Source organism: Falco peregrinus, chromosome 2, assembly GCF_023634155.1.
Source record: "Falco peregrinus isolate bFalPer1 chromosome 2, bFalPer1.pri, whole genome shotgun sequence".
Classification (NCBI taxonomy): Eukaryota; Metazoa; Chordata; class Aves; order Falconiformes; family Falconidae; genus Falco; species Falco peregrinus.
Genome location: NC_073722.1, coordinates 27668085 through 27688362, shown reverse-complemented (window position 1 = coordinate 27688362; position 20278 = coordinate 27668085). Strand labels below are relative to the sequence as shown.

The 20278-nt window shown below is 40.0% G+C and overlaps 2 protein-coding genes across 2 annotated transcripts in view; both read left to right on the top strand.

Moving 5' to 3' along the window:
- Nucleotides 1–8841, top strand: part of NWD2 (NACHT and WD repeat domain containing 2) — a 58085-nt gene extending 49244 nt beyond the window's left edge. Inside the window, exons 5-7 of the mRNA XM_055797454.1 lie at nt 560–704; nt 1004–1593; nt 3167–8841. Coding sequence (XP_055653429.1) covers nt 560–704; nt 1004–1593; nt 3167–7102 — 4671 coding nt within the window. The 3' untranslated portion in view covers nt 7103–8841. The remainder of the gene's footprint in view (nt 1–559; nt 705–1003; nt 1594–3166) is intronic.
- Nucleotides 8842–14240: 5399 nt separating this feature from the next.
- The window catches only part of C2H4orf19 (chromosome 2 C4orf19 homolog), a 44117-nt gene continuing 38079 nt past the window's right edge, over nt 14241–20278 (top strand). Inside the window, exon 1 of the mRNA XM_005243215.4 lies at nt 14241–14538. The gene's annotated coding sequence lies outside the window, so the exon portion shown is untranslated. The remainder of the gene's footprint in view (nt 14539–20278) is intronic.

The following is a 20278-nucleotide window of genomic DNA, read 5'->3' as shown; positions in this document are numbered from 1 at the left end:
CTATAGCAATGAGTGAATGAAAGTAATATCACATATAATCTTGTATTTTTCAAATATGGAAGCTAATATTAGGTCTTAATTACAGGTACCAGGAACCTCATTTTCAGATCCAAATTCAGATTTTGAGATCCAATTTTATAATAATAATATTATCATTATTATTATTATTGTTGTTGTTATTATTATTATTATTATTTCTTATTATTAAATGAGCAATAATTTTAGCAGTATTACTGCTGCTTTATTATCATTATTTCAGGCTTAGTTCTCAAAACCCTTTTTCAATAAAGGTACTGTTGGTCTTATTCCTGAAAAATATTGCATTAGCTGCCTACAGTAGGAATTCAGAAAATACTCAAAGTAGCAAACTTTCAGAATTGTAAAATGCAATATATTATGATTATCTGCAGTATAAAAAGTGAACTCTTACTCATTTATTTTTAGTGTATATGTTTCTGTGTAACCATGGCATTTATGACCTTCAATGTTAGACTTTTACTTTCTGAAGTTGTAAATGTGTGTATTCCAGCTACTGTTTAACTATGGGTATTTTTTAAAGATGGAATCTTCTTCAAACTCTGTTAATGAAAACAAATGGCAAGATATATCAGAAGAGATTAAGAAAATTTTTAAGACTGCTGTGAAATTGCTGTATGAGAAAGGAAAAATGAAACACAGCCAAGCAAAGAGATACCTTTCCTCTGGTAAAGTTCTCATTATTTCTATATTTTCATTTACTGTGTTTTCTACCAACCTTTCCACAAACAGGAAAATGTACTTCTGTCAGCATTTCTCATGTAATTGGAGAAAAAAAAAGTTCATTGTGCTTGCTTGAGACCAAAACCCATATGAAAGCACCCAGCAATTTTTCTGTGCTTTTGCTGTGTTTTACAAAAAATGGATGCATTCATTTAAGAGTCTGCATGGTGGGGGTGGGGGGATGTTCTTGAAGTGTTTATAAAGAAAAGTTAACAGAGACTCTTGTGTTCTCTTTCCAACTCAGCTATTGAAGATGAACTTGATTTTGCCTTGGGTAAACAAACACCCGCTTTCCTAAAGAAGTGTGTTTGCTACATTCGGAAAATTGCCAACATTGAGCGTTTTGTTAAAATTCCAGAGATGGGAAAATACATGGATGTGGTGCATACAGCTGGGAAGTTTCTACGAGATCCTGAAGCCCATGAGAAACTGATCAAGCTCAGGGATGAATTCATTCCTACCATTGTCGCATCGTCCAATCTGAGAGTGTACACATCTGTCACTCACTGTGACATGAAACTGGGTTACTCCCAAGAAGTGGAGAACCATTACATTGAAGGACTCGGTAAACAGTTCTATGAAGACATGATTGATATAATCCAAGCAACAGTGCAGCAGAATTTTGACACTGAGACAGACTTGCTGTACGATGAAGTTCTTCAGCACTCATCGCTATGTAAAACATACTCCGCTTTTTATGAATATAGATGCGAGGCACTAAACATAGTTCACAAGTACGTTCTACCTAGCAAAATAGGACATATTAACCCTCTTATCATATATGGAGGACCATGCACAGGGAAGACTCTTTTATTAGCTGAAGTGGCGAAGAAGGTAAATAAATACCTTACATAATATGGTGATGTTAGGACTATTAGTGTGTAAAGGCCAGCTTAGTTTTCATTCTTCCTTTTATCAACAGGCCTGATATCAATCTGTAATATATAAATTAAAAATAAAAAGTATATTCTTCGTATTATTGTACACATATTTCAAAAAATACTTACCTTTCAATAATAGTATGTGCTTAGCCAAAACTTCATCAGAGCTTTTAAAAACCTAAGAGGAATCAATATATTTTTGAAATAACAACATGTATTTCAGAAGGATCTCTTTCCCTCTTGTTCCACTGAGGTCCTACCAATCTGAAACCATCTAAATATCATATGCTGGTTTTAGTTTTAATCACAAATACAATATGTCTTTCCAAGTCATGCCATCTTATGTTCTCATCAGAAATTATTCCGGAATTAGTATGATACACTTGCTACAAATCTATCTATAATAACCTGCAAAAATACCTGTACGTATTTATCTGACATATGCTGTTTAAGTCATTGAGCTGAGTACTACAGGGAAATGAGTGAAACACTTTGTGCAAAGCAGGACCAGTTGCAGAAAAGACCAAGCTGGCATCTCTAAGCCAAATTCTCCAGCTGGGAGTCACAACTTCGAGTTCTCTGCAGGGTGCTCAGGGAGTTTAACACAGTGGGCTGGGGAACAGCTGTTTCAGCCAGAAGGAAATGGAGAAGGATACAATAATGTTTAAAATCCCATATCTTTCCCAATTGTAACTTCCTGTAGACTCACATTAGTTGCATATATGAAATAGGGATTTGCAACTCAAGGCCTCACTGCAGATCTGGGTATATAAGTTAACCTAGAGACTCTGGTTACACTTTTAAAATATTCTGTAATAACTTAAAGTGAGGTTAAAAGACTGAGTAAGAGAAATGAGTGTGTCAGCCTGTACAGAGAGGACTTAAAGCCATATTCCTCACTTGCTTAGAGTACGCTAACCAAAGAATACAGCAAGAGATACCTTTTATCCTTTGTGGCAGCACATAAGAGCAAAAGTCACAGGCACACCAAGACAGAACTGTGGTCCAGCAGAGAACTTCTGTGAAGGTAACCAGCTAGTAAAGGGCAATCTGTGCTCTGATACCTGTCCTCCAAAACCATCAGGGCACGCATTTATACTCAGCTGGGAATCAATGTTAAGTTTAGGTGGGAAGATGGTCTGCCTGGCCAAGGATGACATTGCTTAGTGTCTAAGAAAGTCTATTTATAAGAGAATCTACCTACTGACTTCCAGAAGTGAGGCACAGATTTTGCAAAGAGTGCCCTGAGATTTATGGACTACATTCTACTCATGTCCCCTTAGACGTAAGCCTGTGGATCTGGGTCTTAGTGTTTTGAGGTATTACCTGTGCTAAACAAATATGGCATATGATATGAATTTCATTCAGTGTATATAAATCAAGCCTACCTTGAACTCTGCCAGTAAAAGCATTTCCATTCAACCAGTAACATTTAAAATGTTTATGTACATACAGGCAATCACTTTTTATAAACTCTGTTACTGTGTTTCATTTTGATATTAACTACATTATGCTCTATATTCTAGGCCTATTCCTGGTTGCAAGAAGAAATGGGACCAGATTCTGACCCTGTGGTAGTTATAAGATTTTTGGGATCCACCGAAACAAGTACAGATCTGAAGAATATACTTCAAAGCATTTGTGAACAATTAGCAGTCAACTATCGTTGCCTCGTACAAAGTTACCCAAAAAAGATTCATGACCTTCGGGACTTGTTCATAAATCTCTTGAATGAGTCTTCATTCCACAGGCCACTGGTGATAATATTTGATGCCCTAGAACAGCTAACAGATAGTGATGATGGTAGGAAGCTCTGGTGGCTTCCCATTCACCTTCCCCGTTCAGTACGGATAATTTTGTCAACACTGCCAAACAAGCATGGGATCCTGCAAAAACTGAGGTGCCTTATTCATGAAGAAAATAACTACATTGAATTGACTGCAAGGGACAGAAAGATGTGTAGCCAAGTACTAAAACATCAGCTGCTGCGAGTTAAAAGAAAAGTAACATCAGGGCAACAAATCTACGTCAATGAAGCATTCTCCAAGTGTACACTGCCTATGTTTGTGAACTTAACCTTCAGAGAGGTCAGGAACTGGAGATCTCACAAAGATGTAGATGAGTCCTCCCTCTGCGTCACTGTCCATGAAAGCATAGAGCAGTTGTTTTGGTCACTGGAAAACAAGTGTGGATCAAGACTATTGTCAAGAGCACTTGGCTACATCACGATGTCCAAATCTGGCCTAAGTGAAATGGAACTGGAAGATATTTTAGCTCTTGACAACAGTGTTATGTATGAACTGAGTGAGAGTGTCAGAGAAAGTAACCCACTGAGAATTCCATATATATACATTGCAAGGCTTAAGGAGGGCTTACAGGGGTACTTAATAGAGCGACAGGTGAAAAATGTAACACTGCTGCTTTGGGCAAATAGGCACTTGCAACTAATTGCCCAGAAATTGTACCTGCAAAATGAAGAAGACTTGCATGAAATGCACACTGTCATGGCAGAGTATTTCCTTGGTGTTTGGTCAGGTGGACGAAGGAAACCTTTTTACAGTAATGACCAGTATCTGAATGGTTGCCCTGCCCCTGACAGTAGAGGCCTGAATGAGGATGAAAAGCACTACGTAGATCAGACTGCTTTTGACAGGCAGGCACCTGATCAGCCATGGGTCTTTCAGTGTAATCCATTAGAGCCTGATATCTTTTTTATCAATCACAGAAAAATGACAGAGCTTATTCATCACTTGACACGATGTGGAAGAACAGATGATCTTCTGTACGGAGTCATTATGAACTTCAGCTGGCTGTACACCATGATTAGAATAGGGCAGTTCGATAAAGCACTTTCTGACATAGAACTGGCTTACACCTACTCTCAAGAAAAGGAACTGAAATTTCTGGCCAGTACCCTCCGCAGTATAAAGTTCAAAGTAGTAAAATACCCAGGTTCGCTCTCTGCTGAATTGCAGCAGAGGCTTCTCCCAGTAGTAAGTTCATTGCCCAAACTCAGACATCTCCTCTTAGAATGTGACAAGGATGGACCAAAGTACTGTTCTATTGTCCCTTTGCATTCCTCCATGGATGTGACTTACAGCCCTGAGCGCCTGCCGCTGTCATCCAGCTGCATGCACGTCATCGAGATTTTGCCTACTTTTAATCCCAGTACAATTATTGCTGCTTTAGAAAATGGCTCCATCAGCACTTGGGATGTAGAGACCCGCCAGTTACTAAGGCAGATTACAACAGCTCCATCTGTTATTTTAGGCATGAAGCTTACTAGTGATGAAAAGTACCTTATAGTGGCTACAACAAAAAACACTCTTTTGATATACGATAACATAAATTCCTGTCTTCTGTCTGAGGTGGAAATTAAGGGGACAAAACATTGTGGAGTTGGGGGGGGCTCCAGTTTTATAAACGGATTTACGTTATCAGTCAACCATGTGCTTGCTTGGCTGGAGGCCAGCAAAGATGTTACTGTAATAGATCTGCTTTACGGTTGGCCTCTCTATCACTTCCATTGCTGGTATGAAGTGACCTGTGTGCAGTGTTCTCCAGATGGAGTTTATGCATTCTGTGGACAGTACTTGAACACTGCAACCATTTTTCACTTGGGCAGTGGTGAGAAACTGGCCACTGTGACCTCTGAATTTTCTGGTGGATTTGTGAAATTCCTTCTCATTCTGGACACCGCGCAAGAAATGGTGATGGTAGACAGTGAGGGTAGCCTCTCTGTTTGGAATACAGAGGAAATAGCGAATCCCCAGCTTACAGATGACTTTGACTGTAGGAGAGAAGACAGTGAAGTTGTCAGCATAGAGCTTTCTGAAGACCAAAGTGCAATTTTAATTTGTAAGGCTCTCAGCATTGAACTTCTTGACACTCATGTGTGGAAGGTGGCTGAAAAGTTTAGAGCTAAACACAACGAGCGCTTCATCTCTGCCGTGTTGTCCAAAAACGGCAACTGTATAATTGCTTCAATGGAAAATACCTCAGCCATTTTTGTTTGGAGAAGAGATACAGGACAGTGTATGGCAAGCTTACAGGAAATCTCAGGAACTATAGTCAGGCTAATTAAATCAAATCATCATAACATGCTGCTATCCTTATCCACCAGTGGTGTCCTTTCTATTTGGGATATAGACATCATAACTGCTATGTCCAATATTGACAAATCTGGCAAGCCTATCCAAAGACTGGTGTTGCCAGCCAGAGGTGAATTAATATACACATTGGATGGATCAGATTCTGTCCATAAATGGAACTTCAGTACTGGATTTATTGAAGCTGTGTTCAAGCACGAAGGTATCGTTGAAAACTGTGTGCTGACCTCTTCTGGAGAGATTATGGTTACATCAGATGATAAATGCAGCCAGTACGTATGGCACACAGTTAGTGGTGAAAATATCTTTCGCATTAATGGACAAAAAATCTCGGAGCTAATGATTACTCATAATGATCAATTTGTAGTCTCTCTCTGTGAGCAAAATGCATCCAGAGTTTGGCGACTGGCTACAGGGCATAGAGTTTGCAATATTTTAGTTGCCTTACAGAATGCATTTATAACAACTGCAAATACATTCGTAGTCGGAATGGCGAAGAATAAAGTGTTGGCAGTGAGTCTCTGGACAGGCAGTATAACCAAGAAGTTTTGCTGTGATGATGGTGCAAGCATTGTGGATATTAAGCTGATACCAGACTGCCCAGATATTGTAGTATTTATAACATCTACTGAAACTGTGAACATCTGGAGCCTAACAGAGGAAGTCATCTGCAGACGTGTACAACTGCCTACCAATTTCTTAAAAAATTTGGAAGACTTTGAAATATCCCCAAATGGGAAGCTAGGAATTATAACCCGTGGTGATGAGAACATCAATGTGCTTGATTTATACAGTGGAAAACTCCGTGTGGTTCACGCTCCAGGTGTCATCTGGCGGCAGAGGCTGTCTCGTGATGGCCGCTATCTTGTGTACATCTGTTTCCGCAGTGAAGAAGATGATGACAATGGTGCGGTCTCTAGCTTAATTGTAATGAGGCTAGCGGATGGCAAAAACATCGGTGCCTGTTCTCTTTATAAAACTCCCACTTTTCTTGCACTCTCACAGAGACATTTAAATATTATTATTGGATTTGATGATGGAAGTATAGGTACTTACACTGTAGTGGATCGAGTTGATGCTGCACTGAAAATCAAAATTGCTACTTCAAACAGCCGTCAGATTTTCAACAATACAACACAGGTGATTAGGCCAAAATGTCACAATTACAGCTTCAAAGTGACTGCAGACTGCATTTGGAGGGAATCAACGGAAGTATTTGCAAGGGATAGCCCCATTACAGTTACAGAGCCCGAGGTGAGTGAAGCAACACCAACCAAAAAACACAACTATTGCTATGAGAAAGTGTGCTCAGCCATAGATTGCAGAGGACACAGTTTTGCTCCTGACAACTGAGTAACCATCGGGATGATCTTATCTGAATAACAGTATACATGCATAGATTTGTCTTCTGAATTCACGTAAAAAACAGTGCATTTCTTGGAAGACAGACAGAAACAGCAGAGGGCAGACCAGCTGTTTTTTCCTCAACAAATATTCTTACATTTATGTAAACATAAAAACAAACGTAAAGCAAATGGGCTGCAGGGTTTTTTAATTTTCGGAATACAAGGTTCAGTCCAGGATTTCACCAGGGCCTTGATTAAAAATTTCTAGCAATACTATCAAAATTGTTATGCTATTACAGAAGTTAGGTGATCTTATCTGGGATTGACAAACTGTTTTAATTAGAACTAAAGCTCCACATGATCGATGAGAAGAGTCAGACCACTATTTTATATACCAAGTCACCTAGATGGGTCTATAGCTAACAGCCAACTTTATACCCACTTGCAAAAATGTGTTTTTCTGCTTGATGGTGCAATGACAAGATGTCACCTGCCAACCTGGAACACTTGATACATTCCATCATCATTTAAATAATACGTACTACTTTTTTTTTTTTTTTTAATTGGGATTAATCTTTGGGTTGAAAGTAGTAGGTGCCAGTAGCTGCAAACATGTCAACATGTGAGGTGATAAGTATTTGTTCACCTCAATGAATGGACTGAAAGATTATTTTTTTTAATTGCATGCAGGGATTTCAGGTTTCTGTATTGTGATAAAAATGATAAAAACCTAGGTCATAAAAGGAATATAGGATTTTGGGTTTTATTTTTGGTTTGGGGAATTTTTTCGTCTTCACAATGTGTATTAGTATAGGTTGTAATGGAAACTTTTTCAAAAAGAAAGGGCGTTACAAAAGAACAGTTAAACATATTAATTTTTTTATGTTAAAAGGTTGCTATCCATTTTGTTGTCAGAAAGTCTAAAGGATCTCCTATGTCCCAAAAGTAATTTAAATAGAAAGTTTTCAGACATACCATGTATTAGTCTCGATAACATTTGCCTTACTATCATTTCTGTTCTTTCTGATGATAAATACAGATCAGATGACCAAACACTCTGGGACTGCTTGTATATGTGCTGAAATACTCCACTAAATGTAAAGGCTGTCCAAAGGTCCTTTACTGGTCCAATTTGTAATGGGTTTTTCTTACTTCCACATACTTACAAGCTTCACTTTCTGCTTTAGAACTGTTCTGAGCCTTTTTTACAATTTTACCAGTTTCAAGGCAGAAATTGTGAAATAATGAGAAATGCTTCAGAAAAAAAAATTTCATTTACCCAAGTAAAAAAATAAAACAAAACTGGTCAACATCTGAAAGGATAAGAAGATTTTTCCCTCCTTACATATCTTAAAGATAGCACACCTGTGGAAATATTTTCAAATCATTTAAACAAAACAGTTTTATTTTTAAAATCAGAACGCCATGCCACAAATTTTCAAGAAATGAATGCTAAGCTAGAATTTAATGTAGTGTGTGAATGTTCAGTGTACAAGCCAATATAGTATATTAAGTGACTTGAATGATTTTTCCTAAATTGTTTGCAACCAATAGATCATATTGAATGTTTTTATGTAAACTTTGTATTGTTGGGAAAACCTACCCAATCAGAGATTTATATTTTCATAAATGTCAAATTTAGTTAAATTTTGTTACAGAGTTGTTACATTAGAAATCTATTGCAGTCTTCAAACAATATACAGTCTTGTGTATGCATTGTTTGTACTAATAAACTATGGAAACAGACTTGTGTGTCCCCCTTGATTTCAGGGAGATTTCAGCCTGGCAAAGGGACACAAGGGATTTGCAAGTCCCATTAGCCTGTATTTAATTCATTCTTAAGGGCTATAGTCATAAGGGAACATTCCAATATTTTTCCCACTTTAGTTAACTAAATCAAGCATTCAAAAACCAATGAGATTCACAAAAAAAAAATGCATGCTTATATGCTGCTTATGACTAGATTGCATACTGCCATTATGCAAGTCAACATTCGTGAAGGCTTGTATAACCTACCCAGTGGAAAGCACAGAAAAGTTCATTGAGCACCTGAAATCCCTCTCCCCTTCAGACCTGTGGAGCTATGGGAAGGGGCTGTGGGATCCACACCTCCTGGGATCCTGTCCTGAAGGTAAGCAACTTCCACCTTCTTTCAAACACTGGGTATGACTCACACATTTCAGCCTTGAATTCTTTGCGCATAATGTTGGGAAGTTATCTCCCATCTGCCAGGAGAGTAGCTCAGTTTGGGTAGTAAAGGAGTATAGCATAGAAACAAAGCAAAACACAGAAACAGAAATGTTCTTCGTTTTTGGGCACCACTACCAGAACCTAGCTGGTCCCAGCTCAGCTGAGTAGCTTATAGAGCACCCAAACTTGCTTCTCTTGTTTTCTGGCTCAATGAACTTTGGTCTTCTGCACAGTGGCACAGCTTCTTGGGGCTGGAGATAGTCCCCAGAAAAAAGGAGGATTGATCTAAATGTGAGAGCAGTCTTGCCTTCATCTCAGGCCAAAGAAGGAATTGATTTTAGGCCTTGTCTAGTTTGTCAAAGCAGTGGACTGACATACGAAAGCAGTGATGCTCTATATAACAAGCCATGGGTGTTCTTGTCCTGCTTTGAACCTTAGTCTTTTATGTTCTAATCAAGGACAGCAAGAGTGGGGCAACACTATTATTTTTCTTAATTGTAAAACAGTGAGAAAGATGAACATGATTACTAATCCACTTAAGCCCTTCAGCCAAATGCTGGGTTCCTTACCTCATTGAAGGATGCTGTTTAAGTCCTGTCCCTCCTCATAGTTTTTAAACTATCTCATTCAGCTTTCCAGATTTCTGAATCTATTTCTCATGGGTCAGACTGCTCACAGTGAGCCTAAGCAGCAGACACAGTTTCTGAATGGCATTAGACTGCACAGTGTCCAAATACTTGCTACTGCAAGAATAAGCACTCCATAGCCCCTCACAAATCTGTCTCCAAGTACATCTGTGTAGTGGGACAGGGACAAAGTAGTTTCTGTAATAATGAGCCATCCCTAATGGATCTATCCCTACACAGGAATACAGCAATTTACTTTCTTTTAAGGAGTACTATTTGCATATTTAGAACAAACCTTTCATTTATTCTTTATATGAAGTGCATCAATAAACGGGCTTAGATAGGGTCTGTATTTTCTGACATAGAAGACTCTAGGAATAGGCTGTAACTGCAAGAAAGCTTTAGAGGGGAATTAGCCGGAAATTCTTTGGCAGACAAAGGTAAGCCAGAGGTCAGCTAGAAAAAATATTTTTATCAGTCATTTCCTTTGTACCACAGCTGGGGAATGCACGGCCCGTGACTTTATTTCATACAGCCTGTGGCCATTTGACTTTTTTCACATTATTATCAGATAACATCAAAATGTAAGTTAACATGTAGCCTGGAAAAGGCATTCAGAAGGCATTCAGGTTTCAGTGGTTCACCAGCCCTGATTTCTCCTTGCTGTGTGTTCAAGCCCTGTGCATAAACCTATGGAAACAGAAGTTTTAGCCATCTAGCAAAGGGAATGTGCAGCAAAAAACTATCACTAAAATGGCATTCATATGCAGGGGGGACTATTTCAGCCACAGATCAACTTAAAATCCTAAGATTTTCCCCTTGCTCAAAAGCTATATGTGTCTGTATGATACATCATAAAATGGGGCCTTTAGATCATTACCATTAGGGTATTAGCAACAGTCTGCTTTGTTTTATTTTGTTGATCAAGGATTAAAAAATATCTGTTTTAACACAAATATTAAGACTGCAAAAGGACAGAATGCTGAAATATTTTTTTTCTTTTAATTATAAAACCAAAGACATTTTTTCACACATTATTTTTTGTGTAATCATAAAATTGATCATGTAATCATCAAAACATGGACTAGGGCCTTTGGATAGTTCTGGTTATCAAGGATTTATTATTAAGAATCACTGTCAAGCATTTATGCCACAAATATGACATACTGCAAAGTTCTTGTACCCTATTAAGGATGTTATTCTATATCTCTTCCTGGAATACCATGTTGCTGCAGGGAAAGTAATGAGCTACATCTTCCCAGCATGGTCACCAAACACCATTCCTTCCAGTTTGAAGGTAGTCTTCTGACTTATATGATGGGAAGTGATGCTGTCAGTGTGGGTCTAAATCATAGTCTCAATTATCAATTTCAACAGGGAGGTCAAAGGCTGAAGGAATAGTCATCATGATCCTTCCCAGGGCAGGATGAGGCATTTCATCATGTGCTTCTCCAAAAGGGGCAGTTTGAATCACCATCCTTCTGTGAAAAAGGAACTTTCACTATCAAGGACCAGCTACACCATGCTAAATTCACTTGAAAACACAGGCCAATAACCAGAAGACTGTAAGGGAACATTCTCCCAAGATGTCCAGTCCAGCAGAATGTGCTTTCAAAAATCACAAGTGGTTCCCAAAGTGACTGTTAAAATCTGGCTGTAGCAAGCTCTTCTTCCTGTTTCTGCTGCCCCATCATCCCAAGCCCATGCTGCTCCTGCTTACTAGGGTGGGTAATGTTCCCATCCCAACTCAGCAAAGCCCCTGACATGTTCCCAGCCATGGTACACTGTCCACCTGCAGCGCCTGCCCTTTTGGCAGCACACTGCGCTCCTTTCCAGCCTCAGCAGGGAATATACAAAAAGCAAATTTAAGGCACATTCACATGTTCCTGCTCTCACAGCTTTCACCACACAATACTGCCACACCAGCATGAGTCTTACTTTTACATAGCATGTAACAGTTAAATAAAATAATCTCCCGGCTTTCATGCTACAGCTCTGATTCCACATGCATTTCAGTGCATGTGAGAAAGCTTCTAGACTAAAATAAATCTATTCAGCATATTTAAAGTGAAATACACACACTTGCAAGGTGACAGATGAAGCAAAAATCCAGACATGCTGTAGCGCAAATGAAGACAGAACATCCCAAAAGCAACAGGATAGTTTGCTGCCATTTGTCTCCATTATTCCATTGCCTGTTAGTAAATTGCCCAGCACTTCCCACTGTAATATCATGTTGATGATAGTATCTGATGTTACAAAGTTAACCTTTTGGGCTGTAATTTTTCAAGGCAGACTTCTATCTCAGCAGCAACATTCTCCAGAAAACCTCAGCCAAAACAGTTGACTAAGGTACAAGAAAGAGATTAGAGGAAAAAGAGGATTTCTGCAGGCAGAATGTCTCGGCTGCTTTTCCTTTGAAAATATGTTGTCACACCCATGCTTTTGAAAAAGGACTATGGGTTGGTGAGACAGTGATCATTTCCTGCAGGAGACAACTGTGAAAATCTGACCAAAACATCACAGCAGTTTGCATGTATTCATAGAAAATACTAGGTTTCAGGAACAGTCCCCTGCTTGGGACTGCAGAGGCTGGGGCAAAACTTCTCTACTACTGCAGAAATACTGGGTGTGAGTTCAAGAAACCACAAGAATCAAGTTTGTAGAATGACAAAAATACAGTAGCCCTGAGAAGGGTCTGAAGGAGGCTGGGTATCAGGGAAAAAAGGGAGGCAGCCTCCCCCAGGTCACTTCCAGTGATCTCCTAGCCTACAGCATAGCTTTTTGACTGGTATGTTTCTCAGCTTGTTAGCCCAGCTCATTAGCCCAACCACCATGAGGGTAATGGCAAAATACTACCAGATGCAGAGGTGGCCCACGGGGGCTGGCTCTGGCTTGGCAGGGCTGTAAGCTGAGTAAACAGCACACAGCATGTATGGGTCCGTGCACAGCATCATGCTCCGTGCTGTCTGCACCTTGCACCCTCCTCACCCTTCTCTAACAACCTGGGGATGGGTTAGGCTGACAATACTTACTGATCAGAGAGCCTTTGGGAGAGTTCAGTGAAGGTTTTGCAGTAAGACATTTCCTGGTTCTCGAAGCCCATTTTCAGCTAAGACTAAAAGCTTACAGGAGAAAAATAAAATAAAAACTAGAATCTGCCAAAGAGCTGTTGCAGAGCTTTGCAGTTCGCTAGCTCACAGGCTATAAATGATATTTGGCCTTTACGATATGCCATAGCTTTCTGCTTAAAAGAAGCATATCCAAAGCAGCTTGTATTAATTTCTTTGCTGGCGTCCGGCGTTTCAGCCTGGCTGGCGTGGCTGCGCAGGGGGCGGCGGGGCTAGGTGGCGCCGGGCTAGGTGGCGCAGCCGAGTCTCTGCGGGCCAGCTCGGGGACCCCGCTGCCCCCCTCAGCCCACTGCTGAACCGAGTTCGACGGTCGCATCTTTAGCTCGCCGCAGCGCGCGCGAGGGGAAGCACGACAGGGCAAACAGCCCGCTGCTGAAGTGGCGTTTTAGGAGGATGCTTTGCATGAGCAGGACTCCAGCACACTCCTTCCAAGGGGAAGGCAAGGATACAACCCCTGCCAGGCAGGGAGGCAACTCTAAATCCAGCATTATTTAGGCTGAGAACAGCACACCCTATAGCAGCTGAACCTCGTATAACGGCTTCCATGAGGCTTAACATCACGAACAACCGAAGGATTTAGCAGAACATTTCCAAAGTACTATTGAGTAGGCTCTGTCAGCACTGCTTTGGACCCCCTCGGTTGTGACGCAGGCAGTTAGATGACACAATGTTAGTGCCAGTTCTTTCCAGGAGGGCTTTTTTTACAGTTTCCAGGTACATCAATATGTTAAAGATTACAGCTGGGAAACACCTGACCCAGCTGCTTGCAGATATTGCCTAAATAAAATCTCTCCTCCTGCACAGGGAACACTCTCGTAACAGGATTGTGGCAGCAGAACATCTTTCACAATAATTTTGGAAGCACCACACCCAAACCAAAAAAATTCCAGGAAAGTCAGCAACTTTCATAGGTAAACATGATATGATGCCTGCAAATACACCTTATACCCGAGTTCCTCAGTAAAGCATCACCCAAAACAGTGGGGATTAAATGTCATTGCTTGGCAAAATGTAACAGAGGACCTTTCTGCCAAATCCCTCCAGCACTCTTTGGGATATGAGGAGACTTAATGATATGAATATGCAAATGACAATATTAATACACTGACAGGCTCGAACTTTGTTGTGGGTGTTGTAAGGGACTGTCCCAGAGAAAAAGGAATCACTTAGCATGTGTTCTTCCTCTTCCCCTTCTTCTAACCCTGACCAGGAAACGGTGAGCTCTATCTGGTTTTTATCCAGCTTGCAGGTAAAGGGTTACAGATTCTAGGAAGTATTAAATGCAAACTTTAAAGGATTTTATTTTCATCTACAGTCACATGATGCCTTAATACCCAATGACACTAACTACAGTGTCTCATTAAGAGGTCATGCAAACTCCCAAGCTAAACAAGGCATTCTTACATATTTAACATTCAAATGCAGAAGCCAAGCTAAGCCATGGAAGATTGTAATCAGAAAAAAGCTACACTTCCTGATCCACACAAAAGCTACAGGTAAGAAAAGTTCTTCTTCCTTTGAACTTGTAACATTGTGCTTTCAAGAGAAACTGTTTACAGGGCATATTTTGTACTCGCTTTCTTTTTTTCACTTTCAAAATAGCCTAACAGTTTTATCCTGAAAATATCTGGTATCACTTGTTCCACCTGTTGTAGAGTCAGTACTGTTTTTATACTCAGAAACACCATTGGCTCAGCAGAATTCAAAACAAAACTAGTTTTTAAGCCACATCTATTTCAAAAGTAGCATTTTAAAAGATTTCTTAGTTATTGAAATGGTTGTGTTGGAGTATGTGGGGCAAAGGGGGAGTTAATATGTCTTTTATGTCTGAAACAAAGGGATTTAGAACTCTTTTGACTTTACTTATATCATCAATTGCACGTTGTTTCAGTCACTTCAAATTGCATTTGAATGGATGTGGCTTCCTCACTGAACTTACATGATTTCTGATTTCTCCTCCTAGAATTTGGTGCATTTAAAAAAAAGAAAAATCTTAGAAAAGCATATGAAAAGCAGATGGGGAATACTACAGTGCTCCATAAAAGGAGACAAAGTTACAAACTACAGAGTAAGAGGAAAGTCAGTTAAAACCCAGTTAATTGAGAATGTAAACTACATTAAAGCGTAACTATTTTTACATGGAGTGATAAAGTTTCAGTGACAATTGCTGGCAATATTGCAGGAGTTGTCTATTTTTTTTTACTTCTGCTGAAGGATTTTTGCAGGGTACAGCATTAGCATTTTTATCACAAAGATTCCTTTCTCATCACAATTTTTCTTTAAACTGTAATTGTTTTCAGACAGTGTTCTAAATACTCAGCATTTTAATCCCTTTATAGGAATTTAGTTACAGAATACATTCTATAGAGCTACAGAATCTATATTTACTAAAAGATCTCTAGTGCATCGTAAGATTTCCACCCCCTGAGGATTCCCACTGCACAAAAGCAGCAAACAGTGTTTTATTGATTTACTCCTACAATGGTTGGGTGGTGACTGCGAGCAATATATTTTTTCCTTAGTTTATTCTATAAAACCCATCTCTTTTTCTTCTTCCCACATAACACTAAGGGATATTAAAAAGAAATTAAGAATAATAGCAACTACAACAACTTGCTTCAGATTGACTCTCAACTTTCTTTGCAAAAAAAAAAAGTTTTTTTCATTACAAGTACTTAGTTTACCAATAAGGCTTAAAAAAAAATAATAATCATTCACTTTCAAGGTGCCCATCTCAGAAAAGTAAGTCTAATGTTGAGGAGGGCCAAGACCCTAGTATAGCCTAGTATGTTCATCCTCAGACATCAAATAACTTTTTATCAAAACTAATTGTACTCCTAACCTCCCAGCGGAGTCACTCACAACTGCTCTGGTGGGAATGCAGCAAGAAGCCACTATGCTTTAAAAGAACTGTTCCAAATTTACTATAACTGACCTCTGAAAGTAAATTATTTACAAAAATCTATTTAGAAACTCTTGTAAATAAGTGGCTTATTTGTTAAGCTGAATTTAAATCTCAGGGGAGTGAGTGGAATGCACCAGCTCCCAAATAAACAAGCAACCTATTACACAGGCTTTCACTGAGGAGAAACGTTGCACCTGATACAGTAGGAACAGCCTGCTATGGCCGGTGCCTTTTAAGAAATGTTTGTACAAACTGGGTGTGTCGTGGTAAACCAGCACTTAGTAGCTCAGTTGTTAACTGTATTGGATGTCAATTACGTAAAGTATCTTTGTGGAATAGAAGGTAGAATGAACACTGAAGTTACTCTGTGACCAGAAAGACAGACTGGCCATTGAATGAGAGGGAGCCATAACTCCTTTCCTAAAGAAAGGAATACAAATGAGGCATCTGCTGTCGTAACACTCTAGTAGTTCAGACTGTTTTTATACTCGGGATTTTACACTTATTGCAGGAATTTGTATGGCTCTAATTATTACTTTTTTTCCTGATGAAACAAACCTATCTATTCTCCTGCTTTGTCACATCAATAGAGAGTCAAACGTAGTGTTGTTTCATGGGCAAGATATACAAATAAAAAACTTCCTGCTCATAAACAAGGAAAGAGAGAGGTTATTGGAAACTGAGATTACTGGAAACCTAAGAGAAACTTTTTTCATTTGGATTTTGGGCAAAGTCAAGCAAACATAAAAATAAAAACACTACCAGCAGTTTGGAAGAGTTTTCTTTTTACCCCAGAACCAGAGCTAAGACAAGCATTAGTCAAGTGTCAGTCCAGATCTTCCAAAAGCTTTGTAAGTCTCAGGAAACTTGTACCAGATTTAAGGCTAATACTGAAAATCGTCAACCTGATGATTTTTGTGCAGCTCTACGTAGGTAGGAAGACCTTGCAAAACCTGCAAGTGAAGGGAACAGTGGCCTCCTTGGAAAGCCTGGTTGAAAATGGTCACTATGCAAGGTAAATATTTGTGGGTGCTGAGGCCCTTCTCTTAACCACAGTGTTGCTTGTATCTGATCTCAAGGAAACAAACTTAAGAAGTATTTGCTCCCAGTCTTTACTGAAGGAAAGCCAAGGAAAGCCTTTCTTCACATCTTTCAGGAAGGAATGGTCTTTTGCTATGTTTGCACAGTATCTAGTTAAACATGGCCTCAGCGTTGCCTACGTCTTCCACTGATACCATTTCACAAAAGACTTGGAGTGGGGGGGACTCAACACATACAACCCACTGAAACATGATGAAATGTAGTCAGGCAATAAATATATGTTTGGAACCTAGAATTCCTCCTTCAGACCCTGTTTATCTGAGGATTACATATGGTCACCTGTCAGCAGACTATGCCCGTGATTTCCACACAACAAAGTTGCCGTGTGGAGGGCACAGCTAACAGAGCAGGAGGCCAGATCTCCACTGCTCCTTAACCAGGCCCACCTCATTTAGCACCTGATAATGCTAGAGAAGTCATGTCAAATCTCATGACCAAGCAACGATGCACGGAAATTCTTGATTTTTACTAAGCTACAGAAGAGTGCTGGCAAGCAAGATGTATTGCCAAGGAGAATAGGTATAAAACACAATGTAGTTTTACTTATTAAAAGTTTGACATCAAAATGCACAAAGTAAATGAGTTTTGGTAGAAAGGTCAAAAGGGATTATTGGGGGGGGTGGGGGGAGCGGCCAGCAGTTTTCCTGTGAGCTCTCCTCTGAGTCACTTTCACTTAGACATACGGAGGAACTTTAAAATTTTATTAAGAGCATTGTTTGGAGACTAAATATTTAATCATTTACAGCAGGAAGCAGGAAAAATAGGCCCAAGTTTTCTTTTTTGTGTGACGTTTTCCTGTCTGCAGTTTTTACACACGTTTATTTAACTTCCATTTTTTCACTTTAACCACAGATGTCTGCTGCAAAGCCACGGATGCTTTCTGCTTATAAAAACATTTCTGGTTGAATATTCTATTAATTCACCTTAGTTACTTTTCCATTTGGGATAGCAAGGAATAAGCCATCTCCTTGGGGCTTACTTTTTTTAGTGTTACCAACTGGGCCTGGCTCAACTCTGCATCAGTTCCCAACTCTTTAACAGAGTTGTGTATTCCTGTTACAGAGCAGTTAATTGTCATATTTTATGTAAACAAGGTCCAATGCCTTGCTATAGCAAGCAAGCTGCTTTTCTGAAAGAACTCAGTAACAAGGACAAGAGTATCCCATGTCAAGAAGAACACACCCCCAATGACTAAAAACCCTATCAACCTGAAGTCCACCCTGGGAACTTTTCATACTGGCTCCAATGGGAACAGTATCAAATCCTCACGCTGTCAAGAAAGGCCAGGTGAAAAAGTAATAGCTCAATTCAAGTTACGCCAGTGCTACTTAGCACACTGCTGCCAGCAGAAATGACAGCACGGCAGCAGTACCTGTTTGCCTGTGCTGGACAAAAACTCTCCAGGCTGTATCAAAACAGACTATTTCACTTCTGCCCAGTCTCCCATGCTCAGGACAGGTGCATCTGGATGTTAAGGCACTTTGCCCACACACGTTGGCATTAAGATCTTCTTATGATACACTTCAATGCAGAGTCTCTGAAGGCAGCTTTCAGGCAGGAGAGACAGCGAGTGTCCCAGATGAGCCATATGGAGCCACAATCCCACAGTCCTGAGGACCTGTCATCAGGCTGTGGGTCTGTTCCTCCCCTGACTGCCTAACCTCCCCAGTGGATTTATTGCAATGACTCTATTTATTGACTGGGTTCTATATATTACACTCACTCCCCCCTTCACCCCACAGCCACTTTGCAGCGCTTTTATCAGCTGTAGATTTGGGAGTGCCCAGCTTTACCTACCTTATTAAGCTCCTGGGCTTTGTGCAACAGCCTAAGACAGAGAAAGCACCACCTATGCCCTGACACAGCTGCCCAGCAATTTCTTTCTCTCCCTTCTGGGCTGTGCTCTCCCTCCTACAGCCACACTGGTACAGCAGGGGCCCTCCCTGAGGCCCACCATGTCAGGGCATTTCTCATATCTGGACAGCAGACCGCAGCCACACCTGCTGCTCTTCTTGCCCATCTAGCAGATCCACACTGCTCCATGTTACAGGCTGTTTTGTCCCCTCCAAAAAAAGTATTACCAGCTCTTATGCCTCTTATGGCATGCAAGCTTGACACTCGTATTTGCATGATTTTAACACTACAAGTTTCCACAGAGCTATTCTTCTCATCTACTTCTGATCTGTTCATAGTAAAAGAAGCATAAGTCTCAACCAAATTCAAGCTTTTGATGTAAGGTGGCAGGTTTGTTCACTTGCAGCTCAGTGGAAAACAAGCACTTACTGTCAGCTGTCAGGAACCTGAAAAAAGCTTTGTTAAGGTCCCCTCTGTCTCTATTTTTGGTTTGGGTGTGGCATGGAAAAATAATATTTACCATCTCAGTAGCTGTGCCCTTTGTGTATTTGTTTTCATATTCCTTTTCCCCATGTGAATTTAGCAGATGTTGCATGGCTTGATATCAGTCCTGCATTTCTGTTGTCAGAGTACGTGTATGTCTCCACTGAACGCTAGTAATTAATAGGCAATGTCTGTGCAGCAAAGATACAGACTCAACTGCCAGCACTGTTTCAGAAGCAAACATGGATAAAGACCAAAAATACCATAAGATTTCATTTTCAATGTAAATGAAACAAAAGCTACAGTGATCAGCTCTGAACCAAAGGCCTCCAGGGGTCTGAGAAGCCACAACCATGTACAATGTCTAATTTCTGTCCTTAACATCTCTTTTAAAATTAAAATCACTTGGGAGTATTTTCCATTGCTTTCCATGAATGTACACAGATTGCTAAAAGGCTAGTCTGGATTTACCAATATATATATTAAAAACTAATGCTCAGTGCAATTATGCAATTAATTACCTCCTATAAAAATGTTTCCATTCACTTCATGTTTATATAGAGTACAAACATACGGATTTGCAAACAGCACCAATGATCAAAAACCCCAAAGACAGTTTAAGAAAACAGAGCGAAGCCAAGGACAAAGAGCTAGACACCAGGGGAAGGCCAGCTTGCTGCATTCACAGCCAATACCAGCATCTAGTATTCATCAGACTACAGCCTTAGCTTTGTTTCATTTCTCTGCCATCCTTCCATGATAAAGCTTTACAGTGGCACCACTGAAACCTGTATGGCTGGACTTTCCTCCTGGAGAGAGCGCACCTATCTAGCTCAGAGCACATATGGCTACCCACATTTTGTGTACGGGGGAAGGCTAGGTCGGAGAAGCAA